The sequence below is a fragment of the Piliocolobus tephrosceles genome, chromosome 9, assembly GCF_002776525.5.
Source record: "Piliocolobus tephrosceles isolate RC106 chromosome 9, ASM277652v3, whole genome shotgun sequence".
NCBI classification, from domain to species: domain Eukaryota; kingdom Metazoa; phylum Chordata; class Mammalia; order Primates; family Cercopithecidae; genus Piliocolobus; species Piliocolobus tephrosceles.
This window is the reverse complement of record NC_045442.1, coordinates 68879757-68905909: the sequence shown is the minus strand read 5'-3', so window position 1 is coordinate 68905909 and position 26153 is coordinate 68879757. Positions and strand designations below refer to the sequence as shown.

Genomic DNA, 26153 nt, shown 5'->3' with positions numbered 1-26153 from the left:
GGTTTCACCATGTTGGCCAGGCTGGTCTCAAACTCCTGACCTCAAGTGATCCGCCCTCCTTGGCCTCCCAAAGTGCTGGGATTACAGGTGTGAGCCACTGCACCTGGCCTCATTAAGTCTTAAATACAGGCATAACAGATGCTAACTTTTTTCACTTTTCTCCTAGGTTCATGGAAGCTGTTCTCATAGATGGCAAATGTTTTGCGATAACATACACCCTTTGCAAAGAAGCAGCATTGCACATGTCAGTGAAATAAATGAATTTGTTTATGTTTACACTGTTGCTTAGTGTGTATTTAATAAGTTGTTCTAGGTTGCAGTTTTAGTAAAATAGATTAAGAAAAAGTGCATCCATCTTTGTTGTGGAGCACTAAGGTAATGATATCACTATTCTTCAATTGAATTGGGCATACTGTAATTTTTAGTATGGAGTTTGGCATCTTGTTAGCCATTACAATTCATTCAGATTTTCAGTTGTCTTTTTTTTTTTTTTTCTGTTTTCAGAGGTAAATGTGGCAGAATAATAATTATGTTTTCCAGTAATTTGTGAAGATGAAACTTCTGGAATATTTTTGAGAACCTTGTTGCTGTTTAGATTAAATCATTGTTTTGCATAATTAATGAAATGAATGGATAATTTATTCAAGTATTTTGAAAGTATAATCAGCCATTAGAAAGCAAAAGCTTGGCCGGGCACAGTGGCTCACGCCTGTAATCTCAGCACTTTGGGAGGCCGAGGTGAGTGGATCACCTGAGGTCAGAAGTTCAAGACCACCCTGGCCAACATGATGAAACCCCATCTCTACAAAAAATACAAAAGTTAGCCGGGTGTGGTGTGCACGCCTGTAGTCCCACCTACTTGGGAGGCTGAGATGGGAGAATCACTTGAACCCAGGAGGTGGTGGTTGAGGTGAGTTGAGATTGTGCCATTGCACTTCAGCCTGGGTGACAGAGTGAGACTCTGTCTCAAAAAACAAAAACGAAAACAAAAAAGTAGCAAAAGGTTGGATGAAAATCTTTCCAGTCAGTGGTAGTAGAACTCAGATTGAATTGGAAAAGTATTGAAATGGTTTAAGTTGAGAATGTTTTAACCTTTTTTGGGTGAGTAGCGTGGGGTGGGGTTGTTTAATTAAAATAACATTCCACTAAAAAATAACACTGGATGGAATAGACATATTACTTTACATTGAAAACAATGTCCCACTTTTTACAAAGAAGAGAAGATGATGCCTCAGGGCTGGGAATAGACTGGAACTAAGTAAAATAAATGCAACTTAATATTCCAGCTCTCACAGCAACAGTGATAAACTCTTGAAAAATAAAGATTATAAACTTCTCTTACTAAAAAGAATATACAAATGAATTTAGATGTCATTTTAAAAATCTATCATATAAATGGAAAAGATTGATGACACAGGTTGATTATCTTTTATTTGAAATGCTTGGGACCAGAAGCTTTTAGATTTTTTTTTTTTTTTTGATTTTTGAATATTTGAATATACATAATGAGATGTCTTGGGGATGGGACCCAAGTCTAAACACAAAATTCATTTATGTTTCATATGCACCTTATATATATAGCCTGCAGGTAATTTTATACCATATTTTAAATAATTCTTTTGCATGAGACAAAGTTTATATACACTGAGCCATCAGAAGCATAGGTGTCACCTTGTTATCATGAGATTGCATCCACCCATGTGGACATTCTGTGTTTATTTGGCATAACCATTGTTGCTGACTCTGAATTTATATGCTACCAATTAGCAATCATCTTACGCTTATTCACACATACGTACTGAATAGTGAAAAAAAAGACATACCATTAATACAATGAGAAAAATGTGTCAGGTATGAAATTTTCTACTTGTAACATCGTGGCCACACTCAAAAAGTTTTGGATTTTAGGGCATTTCAGATTTGTGGATTAGGGTTGCTTAACTTGTATCTAATACAGGAACAGGAGTTCACTCATACACTGCTGGAAAGTGTAAATTGGAATGTCGGTATTGAAAGGGATTAGTGCTCGTATAAAAGAGGTTGAAGGGTGCTACTTTGCCTCTCCCACCAAGTGAGGAAGCCATGAGAAGCCCGTGTCTATGGGGAACAGGCCCTTACTAGACACAGAATCTGCTGGTGCCTTCATCTTGGACTCCCCGGCCTCCAGAACTATAAGCAATAATTTTTTGTTGTTTATGAATTACCCAGTATAAGGTATATTGTTACAGCAGCCACAACAGACTAAGACAATGTACAATATTATTTATATGTAAATACATAGAAAAATTTCAGGAAAGATGCATATTAAACTGCTTTCTGAGGTTACTTCTAGGGAGAGTGATGGTATTTTAGGTATAGGTGTGCCTCATCACAGGTTTGGTTCCAGACCACTGCCATAAAGCTAATGTTGCAAAACAGCAAGTCATATTAATTTTTTGGTTTCCCAGTGCATATAAATGTTATGTTTATACTATAGTGTAGTCTATGAAGTGTGCAGTAAGTAACATTGTATCTAAAACACAGGCTGGGCACGGTGGCTCAACCTGTAATCCCAGCACTTTGGGAGGCCAAGGTGGGCGGATCACAAGGTCAGAAGTTCGAGACCAGCCTGGCCAATATGGTGGAACCCCGTCTCCACTAAAAATACAAAAATTAGCTATGTGTGGCGGCGGGTGCCTGTAGTCCCAGCTACTCAGGAGACTGAGGCAGGAGAATCGCTTGAACCTGGGAGGTGGAGGTTGTAGTGAGCTAAGATTGCGCCACTGTACTCCAGCCTGGGTGACAAAGCAAGACTCCATCTCAAAACAACAACAACAACAGCAAAAAAATGTGTACATGCCTTAATTAAAAATGCTTTATTGGGCCAGGAATGGTGGCTCACACCTGTAATCTCAGCACTTTGGGAAGCCGAGGCGGGCAGATCACCTGAGGTCAGGAGTTTGAGACCAGCTTGGCCAACATGGTGAAACTCTGTCTCTACTAAAATACAAAAAAAAAAAAAAAAAATGGCCAGGCATGGTGGCGCATGCCTGTAATCCCCGCTACTTGGGAGGCTGAGACAGGAGAATTGTTTGAACCCCAGAGGCCGAGGTTGCAGTGAGCCAAGATCACACCACTGCACTCCAACTTGAGTGCTGGAGTGAGACTCCATGTCAAAAATAAAAAATCTTTATTGCTAAAAAATGGTAACAATCATCTGAGCCTTTAGCAAGTGACAATCCTTTTGCTGATAGAGGGTCTTTCCTCCATGTTGATGGCTGCTGACTAATCAGGGGTAGTGGTTGCTGAAGACTGGGGTGGCTGTGGCAATTTCTTAAAATAAGACAACAATGACATTTGCAGCATCAATAGACTTTTTCTTTCACAAAAGATTTCTCTGTAGCGTAGGATGCTGATTGATAGTGTTTTACACAAGTAATTTCTTTGAAAATTTTTTCAAAGCTTGAGTCACTTCTCGCAACTCCTGCTGCTGCCTTATCAACAAAGTTTACGGAATATTGTAAATCCCTTATTGTCATTTCAGCAATGTTCACAGCATCTTCATTAGGAGTAGGTTTCATCTCAAGAAACCACTTAAGTTTGTTCATCCAGAGCAGAGTTCATCCATGTTGATGGCTGCTGGAAGAACATGGATGAACTCTTCATCCATTCAAGTTTTGCAACAAGATCACAGCAATCCAGTCACATCTTCAGGCTCTACTTTAAAAAAATTGAAATTTACAAAAATAATTTTTCTTTTTTTGACTCTAGCAGGACTCAAACTTGGCAACTTTTGAATTAGAATTCCAGCGTGCTATTCAGGCTCCACTTCTAATTCTAGTTCTCTTCCTGTTTCCTCCACATACGCAATAACTTCTTCCACTGATCAGATGAGATTGGGTGCGTTCAGGGTGGTATGGCCGTAGACTTTTTTTTTTCCCCCCCTGAGACGGAGTTTTACTCTGTCGCCCAGGCTGGAGTGCAATGGCGCACTCTCAGCTCACCGCAACCTCTGCCTCCCGGGCTCAAGCGATTCTCCTGCCTCAGCCTCCTGAATAGCTGGGATTACAGGCATGTGCCACCACACCTGGCTCATCTGGTATTTTTAGTAGAGATGGGGTTTTTCCATGTTGGTCAGGCTCTCAAACTCCTGACCTCAGGTGATCCACCCACCTTGGCCTCACGAAGTGCTGGGATTACAAGTGTGAGCCATGGCACCTGGCCTTCCACTGAAATATTGAAACCCTCAGAGTCATCCATGAGGGTTGGAGTCAACTTTTTCCAAACTCTTGTTAATGTGGATATTTTGACCTCCTCCCATGAATCACAAATGTTCTTAATGGCATCTAGAATGATGAATCCTTTGCAGAAGGTTTTCAGCTTAGTTTGTCAAGATCCGTCAGAGGAATCACTATGTATAGCAGTTAAAGGCTTATGAAATTTATATCCTTAATAATAAGACTTGAAATTAATCCTTAGTCCATGGGCTTTAGAATGGATGTTATGTTGGCAGGCATGAACAGTGTTAATCTCCTTGTATATCTCTCAGAGCTCTTGGGTTACCAAGTGCATTGTCAATGAACAGTGATATTTTGAAAGGAATCTTTTTTTTTTTTTTTTCTCTGAGCAGTAGGTCTCAACAGTGGGCTTAAAATACTCAGTATGCCATACTGTAAACAGATGTGTTGTCATCCAGGCTTTGTTGTTTCATTTATAGAGCATAGGCAGAGTAGATATAGCATAATTGCTTTTAAAAATTTTATTATGAGTTTAATCTGTTTTATTTTATTTCAATAGATTTTGGGGTATGGGTGGTTTTCAGTTACATGGATGAATTTTTTTTTATTTGTTTGTTTTTGAGATGAAGTCTCGCCCTGTCGCCCAGGCTGGAGTGCAGCAACACTATCTTGGCTCACTGCAACCTCTGCCTCCTGCATTCAAATGATTTTCCTATCTCAGCCTCCCAAGTAGCTGGGGCTACAGGCATGCACCACCACGCCCAGCTAATTTTTGTATTTTTAGTAGAGACAAGCCTTCACCATATTGGCCAGGCTGGTCTCGAACTCCTGACCTTGTGATCCGCCCACCTCAGCCTCCCAAAGTGCTGGGATTACAGGCGTGAGCCACCATGCCTGGCTGGATAAATTCTTTAGTAGTGATTTCTGAGATTTTGGTGCACCTGTCACCTGAGCCCTATACACTGAACCCAATATATAGTCTTTTTCTTTTTTTTTTTTTTTTTTGAGCTGGAGTTTCACTCTTGTTGCCCAGGCTGGAGTGCAGTGACACGATCTTGGCTCACTGCAACCTCTGCCTCCCGGGTTGAAGTGATTCTCCTGCCTCAGCCTCCTGCATAGCTGGGATTACAGGCATGTGCCACCATGCCCAGCTAATTTTGTATTTTTAGTAGAGACGGAGTTTCCTCATGTTGGTCAGGCTGGTCTCAATCTTCCAACCTCAGGTGATCTGTCTGCCTCTGCCTCCCAAAGTGCTGGGATTACAAGCATGAGCCACCATGTCTAGGCTTCAATATGTAGTCTTTTATCCCTCACTCCCCTCCCACCTGTCCCCCCAGAGTCCCCAAAGTCCATTATATCATTATTATGCCTTTGTGCCCTCATACCTTAGCTCCCACTTATAAATGAGAACATACAATATTTGGTTTTCCGTTCCAGAGATACTTCACTTAGAAGAATGGCCTCCAGCTCCATCCAAGTTGCTGCAAAAGCGATTATTTCATTCTGTTTTATGGCTAAGTAATATTCCATGGTGTATATACACCACATTTTCTTTATCCACTTGTTGGTTGATGGGCATTTAGGTTGGTTCCATATTTTTTGCAATTGCAAATTGTGAGATATAGCATAATTCTTATGGGCCCGGATTTTCAGAATGATGAATGAGCATTGCCTTCAACTTAAAGTCACTGGGTATATTAGCCCTTCACAAGAGAGTCAGCCTGTCCTTTGAAGCTTGGAAGTCAGGCATTGACTTCTCTCTAGCTGTGAAAGTCCTAGATGGCATCTTCTTCCTATGTAAAACTGTTTTGTCTACAGCGAAAATCTCCTTAGTGTAGCCACTTTCATCAAATGATCTTAGCTAGATCTGGATAACTTGCTGCTTCACCTTGCACCTTTTGTGTTACGAGGACAACTCTTTCCTTAAACCTCATAAACCTGTGCTAGCTTCAAACTTTCCTTCTGCAGCTTCCTCACTGCTTAGTTTTCATGTAATTGAAGAGAGTTAATCTTTCTCTGGATTAGGCCTTGGTTTAAGGGAATGTTGTGACTGGTTTGATCTTCTGTCCAGACCACCAAAACCTACCTCACATCAGCAGCAAGCCTGATTCACTCTTTTATTCTTGTGTTCATTGGAGTAGCACTTTTAATTTTTTTCAAGAACTTTGCCTCTGCATTTGCAGGTTGGCTAACTGCTGTAAGAGGCCTAACTTTTGGCCTGTGTTGGCTTTTGGCTTTTGACATGCCTTCCTTATAAGCTTAATCATTCCTAGCTTCTTTTTTTTTTTTTTTTTTGGTGGTTTCTTGAGACAGAGTTTCACTCTTGTTGCCCAGGCTGGAGTGCAATGGCACAATCTCAGCTCACGGCATCCTCCGCCTTCTGGGTCCAAGAGATTCTCCTGTTTCAGCCTCCCGGATAGCTGGGATTACAGGCTCCCACCACCACGCCCAGCTAATTTTTGTATTTTTAATAGAGATGGGGTTTTGCCATGTTGGTCAGGCTGATCTCGAACTCCTGACCTCAGGTGATCCGCCCGCCTCAGCCTCCCAAAGTGCTGGGATTTCAGGCGTGAGTCACTATGCCCAGCCCACTTCTAGCTTTTGATTGAAAGTGAGATATGTGCAATTTGTCCTTTCACTTGAATGTTCATTTAGAGGCCCTTGTAAGATTGGTTGTGTACTGGCCTAATTTTAATATTACTGTGTCTCAGGGAATAGGAAGGCTTGAGGAAGGGGAGAGAGACGGGGAAAGGACAGGTAGGTAAAGCAGAACACACACGCAGTTACCAATTACGTTTGCTGTCTTTGGGCATAGTTTGTGGTGCCTCAAAACAATTAAAATAGTAACACCAAAGGTCACTGATCCTAGGTCATGATAACAAATACAGTAATAATGAAAAAGTTGGAAATACTGCAGGAATTACCAAGATGTGACACAGACACACGAAGTATGTGTATGCTGTTGGGAAAATGGGCCAATGGACTTGTTTGAAACAGGGTTGCCACATACCTTCAATTTGTGAAAAATGCAATATCCATGAAGTGTGTAATAAAGGGAAGCACAGTAGAATGAGGTATGCCTTTAGTTGAAAAAGATTTACTCTTTTTATGTGCTTCTGTATAACATTTTCGACAATGAAAATTTATTTTTATATTATTTGTACAATTAAAGCTATTAAAAATGTAAAAACATACAAATACTTGTGAAAGTTACAGATATTAGGATGAATCACTTTTGTCAGATCCAAACAAAATAGGGCCAGGAAGGTCACAGACAGAGGAGGCTTCTGCTTACGTGTGTGAGACGAGTGTTTCCAAAAAGTCGGACATGGTGGCTCACACGTGTAATCCCATGGACTTGGAATGCTGAGGCAGGATGGTCACTTGAGACAAGGAGTTCAAAACTAGCCTTGGCAATACAGCAAGACCTCATCTCCATAAAAATTGAGAGAGAAAAGAAAGAACCATTTTCAGGAACTTTCTAAAACCCCACAAGAAACTCTTTGATGTCATCCGGGCATCTCCTATTTTGACAAGGTTTATTACTAGACATTCTTTACAACTAGTAATAAACCTAGTCCTTTTTTTGAGCGTACTTGCCTAGTGCTCTCAAAAGAACACTTGCCCAGTAATGGCATTTCCACCAGTGAACTGACAACAATGGCTTTGGGCCTCTGGAATGAGTGAACTCTGTTTCTAAGCAGCTTAAGTGAATCTCTGCCTTTTTCCTAATAAAGCTTCCCTTTATCCTTTCCTCACTGGATACACTGGTGACTTGCCATCCCATGCATTCCAGATTATAATTCTCATTTCTTATTCCCGAATAAACTCAACATATTTGGGGATAATTTTCCTTAGTGTCTTTTTTTTAGACTTACATACTCTTGCTTGTGCCACACAAAAACCTATATAATGTCCAACAAATCATTGTTATCATTATTATCTCATTATTTCCCATCTTTATTTTTTATTTTATTTTTTTGAGACGGATCTTTCCTCTCTTTGCCCAGGCTGGAGTGCAATGGTGCAATCTCAGCTCACTGCAGCCTCCGCCTCCTGGGTTCAAGCGATTCTCCTGCCTCAGCCTCCCGAGTAGCTGGGATTACAGGCACGTGCTACCATGTTTGTATTTTTAGTAGAGATAGAGTTTCACCATGTTGGTCATGCTGGTCTTGAACTCTTGACCTCAGGTGATCCACCCACCTCAACCTCCCAAAGTACTGAGCTTACAGGCGTGAGCCACCACTCCCGGCTGACACTTTATTTAACTGAGTTCTCACTTTCATTAGTGGCCAAATTTGGGTAGATCTCAGATACATTTCTTGGCCACAGAGTTAGCAGGTGCTACTTTCAACGACAGTGTCGGGTAATAGTTAATAGTATAGAAGAGGTTTATTTAGGCCAGTACAAGGATTGGAAGAGCCAAGCAGTCCTTCTCTAAATGTGCAGTTGTCAGGGGTCAGAAATATAAGGGGGTAAATCAAATATAAAAAAGGCAAGCAGAAATTTTATTTTATTTATTTATTTTTTTTAAGATTTTTTTTTTTTTTTTTTTTTGAGATGGAGTCTTGCTCTGTCACCCAGGCTGGAGTGCAGTGGCTGGATCTCAGCTCACTGCAAGCTCCTCCTCTCGGGTTCATGCCATTCTCCTGCCTCAGCCTCCCGAGTAGCTGGGACTACAGGCGCCCGCCACCTCGCCCGGCTAGTTTTTTGTATTTTTTTAGTAGAGACGGGGTTTCACCGTGTTAGCCAGGATGGTCTCGATCTCCTGACCTCGTGATCCGCCCGTCTCGGCCTCCCAAAGTGCTGGGATTACAGGCCTGAGCCACCGCGCCAGGCCCAGAAATTTTAAGTCAGGATAAGGATATCGTCTGGAATTGTAATCGTTTGCTAATTTGTGTAAGAATGTGCCAGTACTCAAAATAAAAGGATATGAGCTTGATTTGCATAAGGTTTATCTCACTAGGGAAGCTTACCATAATGTGCCTTGATTGTTGAGACGTTATTGGGCCTGAGCTCAGTGGTGGGGCTGGTAAGTGACAGTCTTGGCTAAGGGGAATGCAACAACTGCCTTCTGGGGCTGCTTTTATTTTTAGTTAAATGAAAAAGTTTCAGTAGAATCCCTAGGTGAGCATTAAATTTTATTTGCCTAATTTAAATTTTACTTAAAAATTAACCATGTGATTATATATTTTACAAAGTTGGCATGTGCATATTACCTTATAGTCTTCCTTTAAACTTAAATAAAAATGCTTATACGAAATACTATACATTTGTTTGCATGGATAAATACATAAATGTTTCAAATGAAATAGCATATCATAAAAATCTCTCGTACGTTATCTTACTTATTTCCCACTCCCACTAGCACCACTACTATTACTTTTTGTGAGTGTGTTGTTACTTAATAAGTACATATGCATTCTTATTTTCTCCTCTTTTTACATGAAAGGTGGCATACTGTATATGGTATTCCGCATGTTGCCTTAGATTTTTTTTTTTTTTTTTTTTGTAGTAATGGGGTTCTCACTGTGTTTCCCAGGCTGGTCTCAAACCCCTGGGCCCAAATGACCCTCCCATATTGGCCTTCCAAACTGCTGGGATTATAGGCATGAGCTACTGTGGCTGGCCTATTGCTTTTAAAAAGATAACACTATGAACTCTTTTCATGTTTTTACTGTTCTCTTTATTGCTATGTGGTATTGCTTTATATAGATTTATCATGCTTTAACCAATTTCTCTTGGTGAACATTGGGGTAGCTCTTAGTGTTTTGCTATTATAAACTATGATGTAATAATTCTGCACCATATACATGTGCATAATTTCACAAGTGTGCAAGTACATCAGTAGGTTATATTATTAGAAGTGGAATTTCTAGGCCAGTATATGCAGATTTTAATGCAAATTACCAAATTGCCCTCCATAAATTGTACAGATTTGTATGTTCATCAGTAGTGCCATTCTGCAACATTGTCAACAAATGTGTTTTCAAACTTTTTGATTTTTGTCCGTTTGATGGTGAAAAGAAGTATCTAAGTTTAATTTGCGTTATCTTATTATGAGTGAGATTATCTTTTCACAGTTTTCAGGGCCATTTTTATTTCTTTTCCAACTGTCTTTTTATATCTTTACCCAACTTTCTGTTGGTTTGTGAAGTAATATTTCAATAATATTTTATGATTACCATTTTTAATATTTACATTCCATTCCATTATGTTATTATAGCATTGTTTTTTTTCTGTAGTTGGGCATTTGATCTACTTTTTGAGTGTGGCTGTTATATTTTTTCTGCTGAGAACAGTTATTAAACAGGTTTTTCTCATTAAGATTATTTATTTGGGAGTCAAAAATGTGAGGATCTGTTACAAGTTTTTGTACTAATTAGCTATGAGGAAACCACATAACTTGTCTGGGTCTGAGTTGGTAACACTTGGAACTTTCAAAGTTTGAAATCCCCTAGAGCCACAGTATGTAGAAATGGATTGCCCAAATTAATAAATCTTGAATACTTAATATGATCTTAGTCTCTTCCCCAAATGAAATTAATTAAATTTTGTTACAGTGTTTTCTACCAAAGATATGAGAGTGCTAAAGAGATAAAAGGAACCCTAAGCTCACCTAGGCAATTCTTTCATTTTACCAGTGGGTGAACTTTTTTCCCAAGGAGGAGGGATGAGCTTCTTTATTATACACAGCTAGCTGTTGAGTAGTACAGTTGAGACCAATCTTGGATCATTGGATTTCTACCATACTACTTAGTGTTTTTCTGTTTTTTTTTTTTTTTTTTTTTTTTTACCATACTACTTAGTGGTGTTGTTATTGTTTTAATTTCTTTCTCCTTTTTATCTTCCATATCTCCTGAGCAGTTAGATATTAATACATGTTTGATACCGATGTCTTTATCTTTTTTTTTTTTTTTTTGAGAGGCGGGGTTTTACCATGTTGCCCATGCTGGACTTAAACTCCTGGGCTCAACCTGTCCTCCCACCTCAGCCTCTTAAGTAGCTGACATGTGCCACCATGCCCAGCTACAGGCGTGTGCCACCATGCCCAACTACATTTCATTTTTCTTTGGAAAGTTTTTGTTTGATTCTGTTTTTTATTTCTACACTTACCATAATCTAGGCACTCAGCACCCAATACCTAGGTTATTAATGCCTTCTGGCTGTACTGATCACTTTCCTGTGAGCTCTGTCTGCCTTTGCTTCTGTGCAGTTTATTCAATGCATTGCTGATAGATAGATTGATATGCTTTAACCCATGTTTTTACCATGACCTCTTCCTATTAAAAAACTTGAGTGGCTTCCTATTTTACGTATGCTCTAAATTTCAAAGGTTCTTCTCAAGTGATTGTGGCTTACTTAGTTGATCATATGTCTAGCTGTCCTCTACATCTGATCAGATGTTGTAAATTTTTCTTCCAGGCTTATATACCCCTTGGATGTTAGAACTTTTGGTTTTTTTGAGGTAGGGTCTTACTCCGTTACCTAAGCTGGAGTGCAGTCGCAATCTCGGCTCACTGCAACCTCCATCTCCTGGGTTCAAGTGATTCTCTTGCCTCAGCCTCCTGAGTAGCCGGAATTACAGGCACCTGCCACCATGCCCAGCTAATTTTTGTATTTTTAGTAGAGACAGGATTTCACCATGTTGGCCAGGCTGGTCTCGAACTCCTGACCTCAAGTGATTTGCCCGCCTTGGCCTCCCAAAGTGCTGGGATTACAGGTGTGAGCCACCGCACCCATCCTGTTCCAACTTTTGAATTGGCTATGTTATTTATTTTAAACATTGAAAACTTCCAAGTGTCTGTTCTTTCTGTTGTCAGTGATGAATAATGTTTCCTCCAGATATGCATGTTTTAGTTTAGTGCTCATTTTTGCTGTAGCGAAGAGCAGTGCTATTTATGTGAATGTACATGTGGATTTGAGAAATGTTAATTTTGAAATGAACAACAACAACAAAAAAATCAGAAGTTGCCAGACAGGAAGAAAATATAATGGACAGCTTCCTGGGTGCTGGATTTTGCTAGAGTATGTGCAATAAAATGAGATGATTTCTGGGATTGGGGAAGGACATAAGAATTGTGTTACTAAAGCTTAGGTCGTGGAAAGTAGGAAAAAAGATGAACAGTTTTTCCATTTTGTCTATATGAGGGCAGGATTTAGGTCCAATTTTGAAATTAGACCTAGATTGGATAAAGGGAGCTAGGAGCAAAGTTGACTTCAGAGACTATAGGTATAGGTCCCAGGGAAGAGTTAATAGTAACCAGCGCATTGATTTTAGGAGATGCTTGGGTAGTCTAACCTGTCTTGAATCCAAATAATAGAAGATAGTTTTCTAAGTAAATTAGGAACTTAGAGTATACTTAAATGTTAGGAGCAAGTACCTGTATAGTTTGTACACAGACATGTGAAAGTAAAATGGTTAGGTATTTAAGCACTAACAATGTAACAAGTCCTGTGCTAGACTATGTGTTTACAACGTGAAAAAAAATAATAATTTGGGCCTTAGGGCAAAGGGAGAAAAATTTATGCTATAGGAAGATATGTACAAAATGCAAGGTAGTTTAAATTAGGAATCAGTGGGCTGGACATGGTGGCTCATACCTGTAATCCCAGCACTTTGGGAAGCCAAGGCGGGCAGATCACTTGAGGTTAGGAGTTTGAGACCAGCCTGGCCAATATGGTAAAACCCTGTCTTTACTAAAAATACAAAATTAGCTGGGCATGGTAGCACATGTCTGTAATCCCAGCAACTTGGGAGGCTGCGGCAGGAGAATTGGTGGAACCTGGGAGGTGGAGGTTGCAGTGAGCTGAGATCATGCCACTGCACTCCAGCCTTGGTGACAGAGCAAGACTCCATCTCAAAACACACACACAAAAAGTTAGGAATTAGTGAACTGTGCTTTGAGAAAAATCAAAGGGGGCACGGATACTTTGTATAATTTGAATGAATTACCCCTACAAAAAAGTGGAACTATAAAGAAATGCGTCTTCCTCCATCAGCCCATCTGGTGTATTAAAACAGTGAGGTACTATACTGAGCCCTGAAGGTCGTAATCTAGAGGGAAAAAATCATTTACATTAATTCTCTGGATGGAGGTGCCTGAAATGATCCTATGGTTTTGGGGGTATCCCTTAACATTGCTCTGACTTAATCAAAATTTTACACCATTCTGAGGCTTAAGACTAAACAAAAGCTTTTGCTGACTAACCCAGTCTCAACTTAATCTTTTTTATTTGTAGTTTTCTGTCATATCTATCATAATATTTTTATGCTTCAAGATATAATTTTAGGCCGGGTGTGTTGGCTCACGCTTGTAGTCTCAGCACTTTAGGAGACCGAGGCAGGTGGATCACCTGAGGTCAGGAGTCTGGAACCAGCCTGACCAACATGGTCAAACCCCATCTCTATTAAAAATACAAAAATTAGCCAGGCATCATAGAGTGCGCCTGTAGTCCCAGCTACTCAAGAGGCTGAGACAGAATTGCTTGAATCCCGGAGGCAGAGGTTGCAGTGAGCTGAGATCATGCCACCACACTCCAGCTTGGCAATAGAGCGAGACTCCATCTCAAAAAAAAATATATATATATGATTTTAGAAATGTATTGTTCTAAAAGTGTTTTATATTTATCTTGTTTAATTAGAATATAGATAGTTTTTGGCTTTCTGGGTCTCACATAGGGCTATACATACAATAAGAATTTAATAAATTTTTATTGAATAAGAACTTCCTAGCCGGGTGCAGTGGTTCATGCCTGTAATCCTGGCACTTCGGGAGGCCAAGGCGGGTGGATCGCTTGAGGTCAAGAGTTCGAGACCAGCCTGGCCAACATGGTGAAACCCTGTCTCTACTAAAAAAAACAAAAATTAGCCAGGTGTGGTGTCGTGTGCCTGTAATCCCAGCTACCTGGGAGGCTGAGGCAGGAGAATCACTTGAACCTGGGAGATGGAGGTTGCAGTGAGCTGAGATTGCATCACTGCACTCCAGCCTGGGTGATAGAGCAAGACTCAGTCTCAAAAAAAGGAAAAAGAATAACTTCCCAGTAATTCTCTTGGTGCTGAATTAGTTGGTTTTTGATGGGGCAACAAACGACACCCAAATCTTTGTAGCTTACAGTAACACACATTTATTTCTCACCAGCATTCTGCAGGTCAGCTGTGCTCAGCTGGCTCAGCTGGGCTTGCCAGTGGTTTTTTCCAGGCTGAAGTTTGTTCATTATGGATGCCAGTTTGAAGGATCAGTGTCTCTTTGGGACATGGTCTTCTCTCGATGGAGTGCAGGAACACAAGAAGACTAACAGCAGCACCTTTTAAAAGCACTTCATGGAACTGGTCCACATTTCATTGGTTAGAGCAAGACATATGGCAAGACATACACCAAAAACTTAAAGAGTAGGAAATTTATGACCTGGCATTACTATGCAGAAGGGGAAGAAAAAAGTAGGAAAGTAATTTTGCCTAAGGGATGGGGGATGGGAGAGCAAGTATTTATTGAACAGTAATATGCACTAATACAGATGTTTCTGATTTAAAACAAAATATTAAATTTTTTTTTTTTAAGTGAAGTTTTAAGTATAGAGAATCTGGTAGAGAGGAGGGCCTCCAAGGACCTGGGCGTGAGAAAGATTTAATAAAATCTTCAAAGCAGTATCAGCATTATAAGGCGGGGGGCAGCAAAGTCTTCCCTCCTAGGTTGAAGTCTCCCCACCTAACTCCTGGACATTGAAGTATGGATTAGTCCTCCCTAGGTTCAAATTCTAGATCCATCACTTCCTACCTATGTACTCTTGAGCAAGTTATATTTTAGATCTGTAAAATGTGGGTACCAGTTATCTTTTTTCATTTCAGCTCTAAACGCATCTTTCATTGTCCCGTTTGTGATACTGGAAGTTTTTCCTTTGCCAGTTACTGTTAAACTTTGTCAGTAGAGAGACTAGAAGGACCCTGGAGGAGTGGTGTTTCTTGCTGATTCTAGTGTGCCCTTTGTGGCTTGCTTCTATAGCATGCTGGAACTAGTGGGATATTCAGTGGCACCCAACTCTTAAGGAGTTTTAGCAGCAACTCTCATATGCAATTTCCTAGTGAAACTGCCTCTCCATGGGTGACTTCCCCTGGCATCACAAAGTTCAGCTTCCCAACAAATTCCACTGGCATGAGTTGTCCAGTAGATGACTTGTTCTGGCATCACAGACAGTGACTTTCTAGTGCATTTTGCTGGCGTGGCACCTAGTACGTTTCTCTGACATACATAGCTGTGCCCTCTCCACACAGTCTGATCTCTGCCCTGTCAGTGAGAGTAGACCTTTTATAGACTGGTCATTTCTTGGTGCTCTGTGTCAGATCTCGAATCGTAACTGCTCCCTATATCTGCTATTTCTTTAACTTCTGAGTAGTAAATTTCCTGTTGTAACTAATAATTTTTCATTTATTTATTTATTTTATTTATTTATTTTTTGAGACAGCGTCTTGATCTGTTGATCATAGCTCACAGTCACCTCAACATCCTGGGCTTAAGTAGTCCTCTCACCTCAGCCCCCTGAATAGCTGGGACTACAGGTGCATGTCACTACACTTGGCTGATTTTTTTTGGTAGAGATGGGGTCCTACTGTGTTGTCTAGGCCGTTCTTCAACTTCTGGGCTCAAACAACCCTCTCTCCTTGGCCTCCCAAAGTGCTAAGATTATAGGCATGAGCCACATACCTGACCTTAATAATGTTTTATATTAAAAGTTTCTTATTCAATTTATCATGTGGTTTCTGTCTTCTAATATATCAGGTTTATAAGTAGTACTTTCTCATAAGATTATTCTGAGGATTAAATGGGATAATATAAGCAATTTATTTAGAATAGTGCCTGTCATAGAGTAATTACTTTAGTGTTTATTAGAAATATTGGTAGGATCATCATCATCATAACTACCACTAGCTAAGAGTGACATTTCTACTTATTGTCCACAGGATGTTTCGTTTGAACTCACTTTCTGCTTTGGCAGAACTGGCTGTGGGTTCTCGATGGTACCATGGAGGATCACAGCCCATGCAGATCCGGCGAAGACTAATGATGGTGGCTTTCCTGGGAGCATCTGCAGTAACTGCAAGTACTGGTCTTTTGTGGAAGAGGTGAGTGTTATCCAACCATCTTGTTCTTGCATATACTTTTATTCTTCTAGTCATCTCTGTTGTCAGAAAGGAGTTGATTTCTGGCTTAACTCTGTATCAAAATTTCTTGCCCAGATCATTTGGTATTATGAATATTCATCTATGAAATAAGATGTTTCAAAGAATTCAACATGCCAAGGCAATACATGGGAAACACTGTGCTTCAAGGTCTGCCTGTCTCTTCTGCTGAACATTTTAAATAACATGGTAGGGATAGCAATAGCTGCTTTAGAAAATGAATGGTTTCCGGCCAGGCACAGTGACTCATGCCTGTAATCCCAGCACTTTGGGAGCCCAAGGTGGTCGGATCACTTGAGGTCAGGAGTTCAAGACCAGCTTGGCCAACATGGCAAAAACCCATCTCTACAAAAATACAAAAAATAGCCAGACACAGTGACGTGAGCCTATAGTCCCAGCTACTTGGGAGGCTGAGGCAGGAGAATTGTTTGAACCTGGGAGTCAGGTGGAGGTTGCAGTAAGCCAAGATTGTGCCACTGCACTCCAACCTGGATGACAGAGCAAAACTGTCTCGGAAAAAAAGAAAAAAAAAAAAAAAGAAAATGAATGCTTTCTGAGACTTAACAACTTGGCGACCCTGTGAAATTAACTAAGGAACCTTGGTACTTTAGTGTCCCTGATAATTTTTTTCACTAGTTAAGGAAACTTCCTTGGAGAGAAGAGAAAATGTAGCGAGCCACAGTCTTCTCTTTCTTAAAATACATAGGTACTGTTTTTCTGACTCTGTCACTCTGTTTTTAATTTTTGTTTGTTTGGTTTTTGAGATGGAGTCTTGCTCTGTCGCCCAGGCTGGAGTGTAGTGGCACAATCTCAGCTTACTGCAACCTCTGCCTCTGGGTTCAAGCAATTCTCAGCCTCCCAAGTAGCTGGGATTACAGGTGTGTACCACCATGCCTGGCTAATTTTTTTTTTTTTTTGTATTTTTGTATTTTTAGTAGAGATAGGGTTTCATCATGTTGGTCAGGCTGATCTCGAACTCCTGGGGTCAAGTGACATGACCACCTCAGCCTCCTAAAGTGTTGAGATTACAGGCATGAGCCATCATGCCCAGCCTCTAGGGCTAATTTAGCCCTATTAATATAGGATGATCTTTCTGGGTTGCTATTAAATGCCTTAGGTGTTCCGTGAGGTTCCTCTAGTCTGACTTGGTAGAGCTTGATTATTTTCTCTTGTGAGCTCTGGAAATTGACTGTCCTGTGGCTCCTTGGCAATTATTTTGTATAGTTTCATCCTAAAGAATGCACTGCTTAGTGTTGACTCAGTACTCAAGAGTGTTCCATATACATTTTTGGAGCTCTTTCTCTGTGTGACTTTTTCCTCTTGAGTCCTCTGCCTCACCAATTCCAGGCACCTCAGGTTTTCTAAACTTTGATCTCTGTCACCTTAATTTAACAAGATCACTGTATTTGGCTTGGGATCTGCTTTGTGGTCTAGAAAATGTTTCCAGACAGAAATTCTGGGCAATTATAGGCCTCCATTTTTCTTTTTCTTTTTCTTTCCTTTTTTTTTTTTGAGATGGAGTTTCACTCTGTCACCCAGGCTGGAGTGCATTGGTGCAATCTCGGCTCACTGCAACCTCTGCCTCCCAGGTTCAAGAGATTCTCTTGCCCCAGCTTCTCGACTAGCTGGGACCAGGCAAGCACCACTACACCCGGTTAACTTTTGTATTTTTAGTAGAGATGGGGTTTTACCATGTTGGCCAGGCAGGTCTCGAACTCCTGACCTCAAGTGATCCACGCATCTCGGCCTGCCAAAATGCTGGGATTACAGGTGTGAGCCACTGCTCCTGGCCAGGCCTCCATTTGCTTAGAGAGTTGCATACTGTGCAGTGTCTGAAAGCAATCATTTGATATATTTTGTTCAATTTTCTGTATTTTTGCCCTGGTGGAAAGTCAAATCTATTACAGTTTGCTCCATTATGACTGTAAGCAAAAGTCTTCTTTTTGTACATCGTTGTATTTCATCAGTTCTGTAATATTTAATTAATTTTAGTATTATATCATTACAGCAGTGGCTTCAACTACCAGAAATACTTGTATTATTTTTTTAAAAAGAAATACTTGTATTGTATTATTTTGAGCCCCTATTTCTTCTTTATTTGTGTTCCTTTTTATTGTAGTGATTGATGCATTTTTTTTAACCATTTTTTTTTCTAAAGACCTTGATATTTCACCCTTTCAGTTACAGTTGGGAGAAGGGGAGGATGAGAATGGGAAGTGTTGGAGTGAGATGAAGAACAAGGAGGGGCTCTATGGCTGGAAGTCTAGTCCATGTAGTTGTTGTGCTGGAAGGGCTCGTTGTCTCTGGTTTCAGTGAGAAGATGTGTGGATGAGGGCTTCTGTCACATGTCTTCACCATTTTAAAATATGCAGTTCAGTAGTTTAAAGTGTATTCACATCATTGTGAAACAGATCTCCAGAACGTTTTCATCTTGCAAAACTGAAACTCTACTCATTCAAGAGTAACTTCCTTGCTTCCCCTTCCCTCAGCCCATGGTAACCCCCATTCTACTTTCTGTTTCTGTAAATTTAAATATTCCAGGTAACTCATGTAAGTGAAGTAATACAATATTTGTGGTTTTGTGACTGGTTTATTTCACTTAGCATAATGCCCTCAAGATTCATCCATGTTGTAGCTTGTGACAGGATTTCCTTCCCTTTTAAGGCTGAAAAATATTCCATTATATGTATATACCACATTTTGTTTATTCATCTGCCAACGGACTTATGAGTTGTTTCCACCTCTCAACTATTGTGCATAGTACTGCTGTGAACATGGATGTGCAGATATTTCTTTGAGACCGTTTCATTTCTTTGGGATATATACCCAGAGATCATGTGGAAGTTCTACTTAATATTTTTTGAGGAACTTCTTCATGTAGAATATTTGACAAGTTTTGTTGCTGTTGCTCTGCTAAGCTGTATCTGTTTGCTTATTTGGCTAATATGATGGACGTTCAGGATTAATCCAGATTTCTTTTTTGCATATCCAGGGCCCATGCAGAATCTCCACCATGTGTAGACAACCTAAAAAGTGACATTGGTGATAAAGGGAAGAATAAAGAAGAAAGGGATGTTTGTAACCATGAAAAAAAGACTGCAGATCTTGCGCCTCATCCAGAAGAGAAAAAGAAGAAACGTTCTGGATTCAGAGACAGAAAAGTATGAAGCATAGTCTTACAAGTTGATCAGAAGTATATCCTAAAGTAGAATAATGCAGTTCAATCTTTTTAATCATATGTTTCAGATGGTTAATTTTCACTTTCAAATTAACACTTCTTTGCTATTTTCCATCATGTTCTAAGCCAAAAGTACTCTTGGAATGTGAAGTTAAAGGAGGTAGTTAAAGGGATCTAGGACCAATAACCGCAATTAGCATATTTTTTCTTAGTTCTTTCAGTTCAGCTGCCTAAGGTGATTCTTTGTTTCTGGATCTTCCTGATGCTAAGTGTTTTAAGTTGAGTCTTTGTGGTATTTCTGATACCAAGTTGTAGAGAGAGAATAAAATCTCTTTGGAAACATAACTTCTAGAAGACCAAGTAACTTTGAGGACAGCACAAACTTCAAATGACTGTCAAGATTTTATGTAATTAGACCCTGCGCGGTGGCTCATGCCTATAATCCCAGCACTCTGGGAGGCAAAGGCGGGCAGATCACCTGAGGTCAGAAGTTCAAGACCAACCTGGCTAATGTGATGAAACCCTGTCTCTACTGAAAATACAAAAAGTAGCCTGGCATGGTGGCATGCACCTGTAGTCCTAGCTACTCAGGAGGCTGAGGCAGGAGAATTGCTTGAACCTGGGAGATGGAGGTTGCAGTGAGCTGAGATTGTGCCACTGCACTTCAGCCTGCGTGACAAAGCAAGACTCAGTCCAAAAAAAAAAAAAAAAGAAAACAAAAGATTTTATGTAATGAACACAACCTGCTGTTATACAGCTTTGCCTCAGTGAAGTTTCAATTCCACTACAGCAGTTCCTATGATATCAGGTATTTGATTTCATCTGACATGAGTGATGAACAATGAAAAGGATAGATTTCTTAGACATTTTACATGTCAAGGTTAAAATTCAGGGAATTGCCTTCCATTGCTAAACTATAGCTAATAATGCAACAAGATAATTTGAGTTATTTCTGTATTTTGTGCGTGTGTGGTTTGTGTATTTGCAAGAAGAGTTCTTCTTTGTAAAATCTGCATCTTCTGTCTGGTGTCATCTGTTAGAGGAAGTTATTTTTTTATTTTTGGAGACAGAGTCTCCCTCTGTTGCCCAGACTAGAGTGCAGTGGCACGATCTTGGCTCACTGTAACCTCTGCCTCCTGGGTTCAAGCAATTCTCCTGCCTCAGCCTCCCAATAGCTGGGATTACAGGCGTGTACCACCATGCCCAGCTAATTTTTGTATTTTTAGTAGAGATGGAGTTTCACCATGTTGGCTAGGCTGGCCTTGAACTCCTGACTTCAGGTGATCCACCTGCCTCGGCCTCCCAAAGTGCTGGGTTTATAGGCATGAGCCACCATGCCCAGCCTAGATGAAAGTATTAAATGTATTTTCTCTATACCCAAATTCATGTCTGATTGAGGTGAATTTGAACAAAAGTTATGCATCACAAGTCAATTATCAAGTTTTATCAATGATCCTTGTTTTTCTGGCAGGATACATTTATTTACTCTTTTGCCCTGAGTGAATTCAAAGAAAGCACAACTTTACTCTGTGCCAGTAGTTTCATCTACAGGCCAGTCACACTTTCCATTTTGCAAAATACAGCTAAAATGTCCCAAATAAACATTTATTTTGAACCTACTTCCATTTTCTATTCCTACTGTCTGCTCAGCAGATGAGCATGTCTCATACTTCATAGAAAAAATTAAAGCTATCAGTGTGATTTACTCAAATTCCAACCCTTATAGTTACAAAACCTATCTTATCTATATTTGAAGTAATTCTTATTTCTTTCACTATTTTCACTTATTTCAGAGGAAGAGCTATCTTTTCCCTGTTCAAGAATAATTGTTTTAATGTCTTTCTGTATCTCTAATAATCTATTTCATCACTTATTCTGTCTTCATTCTGTTTTTTCAGTTATTCTTTGAATATTCATCCCTTTACATGATCTATATAGACATGTTAAGAATTTCTCTATTTATAATTTAAGAAATAATAAACCACATTTTTATGCCATAAGTTTTGTTTTTTGTTTGTTTGTTTGTTTTGAGATGGAGTCTCGGTCTGTTGCCCAGGCTGGAGTGTAGTGGTGTGATCTAGGCTCATTGCAACCTCTGTCTCCCAGATTCAAATGATTCTGATGCCTCAGCCTCCTGAGTAGCTGGGGTTACAGATGCCTGCCACCATGTCTGGCTAACTTTTGCATTTTCAGTAGAAATGGGGTTTCACCATGTTAGCCAGGCTGGTCTCGAACTCCTGAGCTCAGGTGATCTGCCCACCTTGGCCTCCCAAAGTGCTGGGATTACAGGCATGAGCCACTGTGCCTGGCTTATGTCATAAGTTTATTAAAAACATATCTATTATCCTATGTAAATTCAAGGGTTTGTTTTATTTTTCAGAGATTGCACCTCTTAAAATGCTTTACATATCTGTTTCATGGATGAATTAAAACATCCTTGTTTCTTAAGCAGTTGGTGTCTTGCTATAAATAAATGTGCATAAAATCCAGATCCAGAGTACAAAGTCATTATAATTAGTAACCATCACTTATTTTCTATTGAAAATAGCATGTTCTTCCCTGAGCCCTCTTTATAGTGCCTCGTGCCTGCTGTGGACCGCAGAGGTTGTGAACCTCTGGATGCCCTGTTCCAGCGTGGTGCTATTGGAAGTTCAGTGAGAGGTGCATAGACTGAAGGCAAGAGAGATGGCAGCACCACACCAAGTCCTCCTTAAACTGCATTTTTTAATCCCCTTTTTCTTCTCCATTTTGATCATGTATTTTTCTCTTGCTACTTTCCCGTTCATTTTTTTCCCTCTGGTCTGGTCCTGTACTAGGACTACAGGCATGAGCCACTGTGCCCGGCCCTCTCATTTTTCATTTATACTTTTGTTCTTTTATGTTCTCTTAATTTTTATGTAATATTTCAAATATTCAGAGAAAAAAGAGAATAATGTTTTTTATATTTTATAAAATTATAGTCTATAAAATTACGTAAGTTTTATAATTTTATAAACAACCAACACTCACTTTTGTCAAGTTTTAATATTGTATTTACTTCAGATTGTTTTTTAAAAAATAAATGAGTATTTAAAAATACACTGCTTTTATACTCCCCTTCAGTCCCTTTCCTCCCCCATCATCTTCCGTCTTCTTCAGAGGTAAATTGGTATCCTAAATTTGCTTTTTTGTTTTTTGTGGGTTTTTTATTTTATTTTTTGGAGAGAGGGTCTTGCTCTGTCACATAGGCTGGAGTGCAGTGGTACAATCATAGCTCACTGCAGCCTCGCACTCATAGGTTTAAGTAATACTGCTGCCTCAGCCTTTGCAATAGAGAGGACTAGAGGTGTGTGCCACCATGCCCAGCTCATTTGAAAAAATAAAATTTGTAGAGTCAGAGTCTTGCTCTGTCACCCAGGCTGGAATGCAGTGGCACGATGAAAGCTCACTGCAGCCTTGAACTTCTGGGCTCAGGTTATTATCCTGCCTCAGCCCTATTAGCCAGAACTACAGGCATGCATCTCCATAAGCAGCGAATTTTTAAAAAAAATTTTTATAGAATGGGGACTTGCCCAGGCTAGTCTCAAACTCCTGGCTTTAAGAGATCATCCCACTGCTGCCCCTTTTTGTTTTCATTTGTTTGTTTTGCTTACTTTTTCCTATTTAGTGCTTCAGTGGCTGCTTTCTCTCACCTGCTAGGTATTTTTGTTCAGAAGTAGACCTTATATTCATAGCCTGTGCTTCATTGTATTGAAGATCCAGACACTGAGCCCGACAACCGTTTGGCAAAGGTTCTGGGGCAAAGCTGTGGAAAATGCTCTAAATGAGCATTTTCTTTAGGTAGCAGCTTACTAAAACTTCACCCTCCTTTCGTGGTCAAGAGAAGCCCTGCCATAGCTTCTTCTGGTTTTATTCAATGAATTTAGCTCTGGGTTCATGCCTCCTTTTTTGCACACTTACTGCCCTTCATCCCATATACTGTGAGCTGCTAATTGCTTTGCCTGTTTTCAGCCTGAAGCCCAGAAGCCTACAACTTCATTTCTTCCTACCATAGTATGTTTCTATGTAGTCTGTGATCCACAGAGATGGTGTCTTGTTTTGAACTGGTTATGCCTTTTAAATTTTTCTCATCTTTAAATTTACCAATGATTTTTATATTTTTAGAGCACAGGCTCAAAAACCAGAAAATTCTAAGTGTATTGAAATCCCACTGTCGTTTCTGTACTTTTCATATATAAAATTGTTCTTTGAATTGTGAGATCTGTTTACAGAAAGTATTGCTGCTTTTTAGACTCTTGCTCAGTAAAGATCTGATTTGTTATTTTTATATTTCTGATAGCTTTGCCTGCATTGTTGTTTCTGAGCTATTTGTTTGATTGAGACTATGTTTAGTGGCATCTTCATTTTAAAAGGCCAAATTATTTAGTTCAATTTGTTGTAATTTTAAATTGATAGGAAAATATGAATATTAAAAGATGTAAAATGTGCTATACATGCCAAACAAAATGCTAAAGAAAGTAGGCTGCTGCTGGACACCCGACTCAGTTTACAAACAACAGAATGAATAGAAAAATGGAAGGAAACTATTGAGCATTTTCTGTGTACCATAGTATGTATTTATATGCATGCATCGATATATGTATGTATATATATTTGTGTGAGTATATATGTAGACATACACTTATATACATATATAGTTTATTATGTGGAGGAATTTAGTTGCTTGTCTAAAATCATACAACTGGTTACTCATAGAGGCAGGCATAAAATTATAAAATTTATGTCTGTCTGACATCAAAACTCTTGCTCCTTATTCTGCATTCTTTTAACATTATGTCTTCTGGTCACAAGACTTTGTTCATGGTTTAACCTTGGTCAGTTATTGTCATGGCATTTCAGTGATCTTAGGATTTCTAAATGTGATCTTGAGCCTTGATTTTTCACTGTATCCACTGTGGTGGAGATTGCTGGTTGTCCACTGAATGGGAGTAATTTGAACCACGTCTAGGCCTGACTGCTAAAGCCCCCACAGGGTTTTTCAATGCACTTTCCCCTTTTCCTGAAAGCTGGAATGGTGATGAGCTGAACTGACCTTGGAAGCCATATGTTGGCTGCCTTGAGCTTGAGTACATGAAGGAACTTACCAATTCCTGCCAACCAGGAATGTGCACTGTGGGTTGTATCTTAGGGAGAAAGACAATTTCATTTTATTGGAGATATTGTATTTTGAGGTGTATTTGTAGTAGCATTTTAACCTACTCTAACTAATATGCTTGTTTTAAAAGAAAGGCCAAGAATCAAGGCCATAGAGATTTTTCTTTCTTTCTTTTTTTTTTAGATGGAGTCTTGCTCTGTCACCCAGACTGGAGTGTAGTGGCCTATGAAGTTTCCTGGGCCTAGGTTTTACTGATGCTTACTCTCAGTGCAATTCAACATGTTCCTGTTTTCTCTGTATTACCTAAATATTGACATCTGAATTCTGAGGCTTGGTCAGACTCAGTTTTGATCCTTGCAGCCTAGTGGTGGTATTATGTTATTTTACCATAAGACACTTAATGTCTAGTTGCTTTTCTTTTTGCAGTATTAACAGCTATTGATGTTCATTGCCTATATCTGTTAATTCATTGAAGTTGCAAAATGATATTCTAATTTTATCAAATCTTTTTCATTTATTAATTGGAATATTTTATAAACAGACACTATCCCTCATCTACTATTTGATTATAAATTCTCTTTGGCTACTCCTTGATGAAGTTCATATAGGAAAAATAATGCCCAAATTTTGATCCAATTAAGTCTAGCAGTGTTATTGAAGACAAGTGTCTTAATAATGCTCAAGAAAGTCTTATAAGGTAAATGACTGAATGAACGATCATAATTCTCTTAGTATATCTTTTCTCAGGCTAAACATCTCAAAATCCTTCAACAGTTTTCTATATATCTCTGCTTCCAAGCCTTTGTTATCTTGGATGCTATATTCCGAACTATTTATATGATAGTTTGTTCTTACTTTTAACCAGGCTAAGATACAATGCTAAGTGAAAAAAAGCAAAATGTATACCATACAATAGGTCTATACTAAATTCTACCAATGTGGGAGTATACTTTCCTTGACTTATTTCAAAAACGAATCTGATTTTGTCTTAAATTCTTGATTTTTAAGTTCTTATTTTTCTGCCTTTGTGTATATGATTGACTTAATTTTTTAGTTCACGAAGTCCTCATTGGTAATAATTGCTACTCATATGTCCCAAATATTCCAAATGATTTCTTTTTTGTTGTTGTTATTCAGAGGAATAACAAGAATACAGATGGCCTAAAGAAAGGTATTTCTGGCTAGGCACAGTGGCTCACGCTTGTAATCCCAGCACTTTGGGAGGCTGAGGCGAGTGGATCATGAGGTCTGGAGATCAAGACCATCCTGGCTAACACAGTGAAACCCCACCTCTACTAAAAACACAAAAAATTAGCCGGGCATGGTGGTGGGTGCCTGTAGTCCCAGCTACTCGGGAGGCTGAGGCAGGAGAATGGCGTGAACCCGGGAGGCAGAGCTTGCAGTGAGCCGAGATTGTGCACTCCAGCCTGGGTGACAGAGCGAGAC

The 26153-nt window shown here is 39.5% G+C and overlaps 1 protein-coding gene across 3 annotated transcripts in view; it reads left to right on the top strand.

Annotated features, from left to right (window-relative positions):
* MICU1 (mitochondrial calcium uptake 1) overlaps positions 1 to 26153 on the top strand; it is a 255950-nt gene that overhangs the window by 36211 nt on the left and 193586 nt on the right. For 2 of the 3 annotated variants that reach the window (XM_026455328.1, XM_026455329.1), the window contains exons 2-3: positions 16177 to 16338; positions 19388 to 19556. In XM_026455328.1, the coding sequence (XP_026311113.1) occupies positions 16178 to 16338; positions 19388 to 19556 (330 nt within the window). In that variant the 5' untranslated portion in view covers position 16177. Of the gene's footprint in view, positions 1 to 225; positions 245 to 16176; positions 16339 to 19387; positions 19557 to 26153 lie in introns of those variants that run through there. The other variant, XM_026455327.1, reaches the window with a different exon arrangement.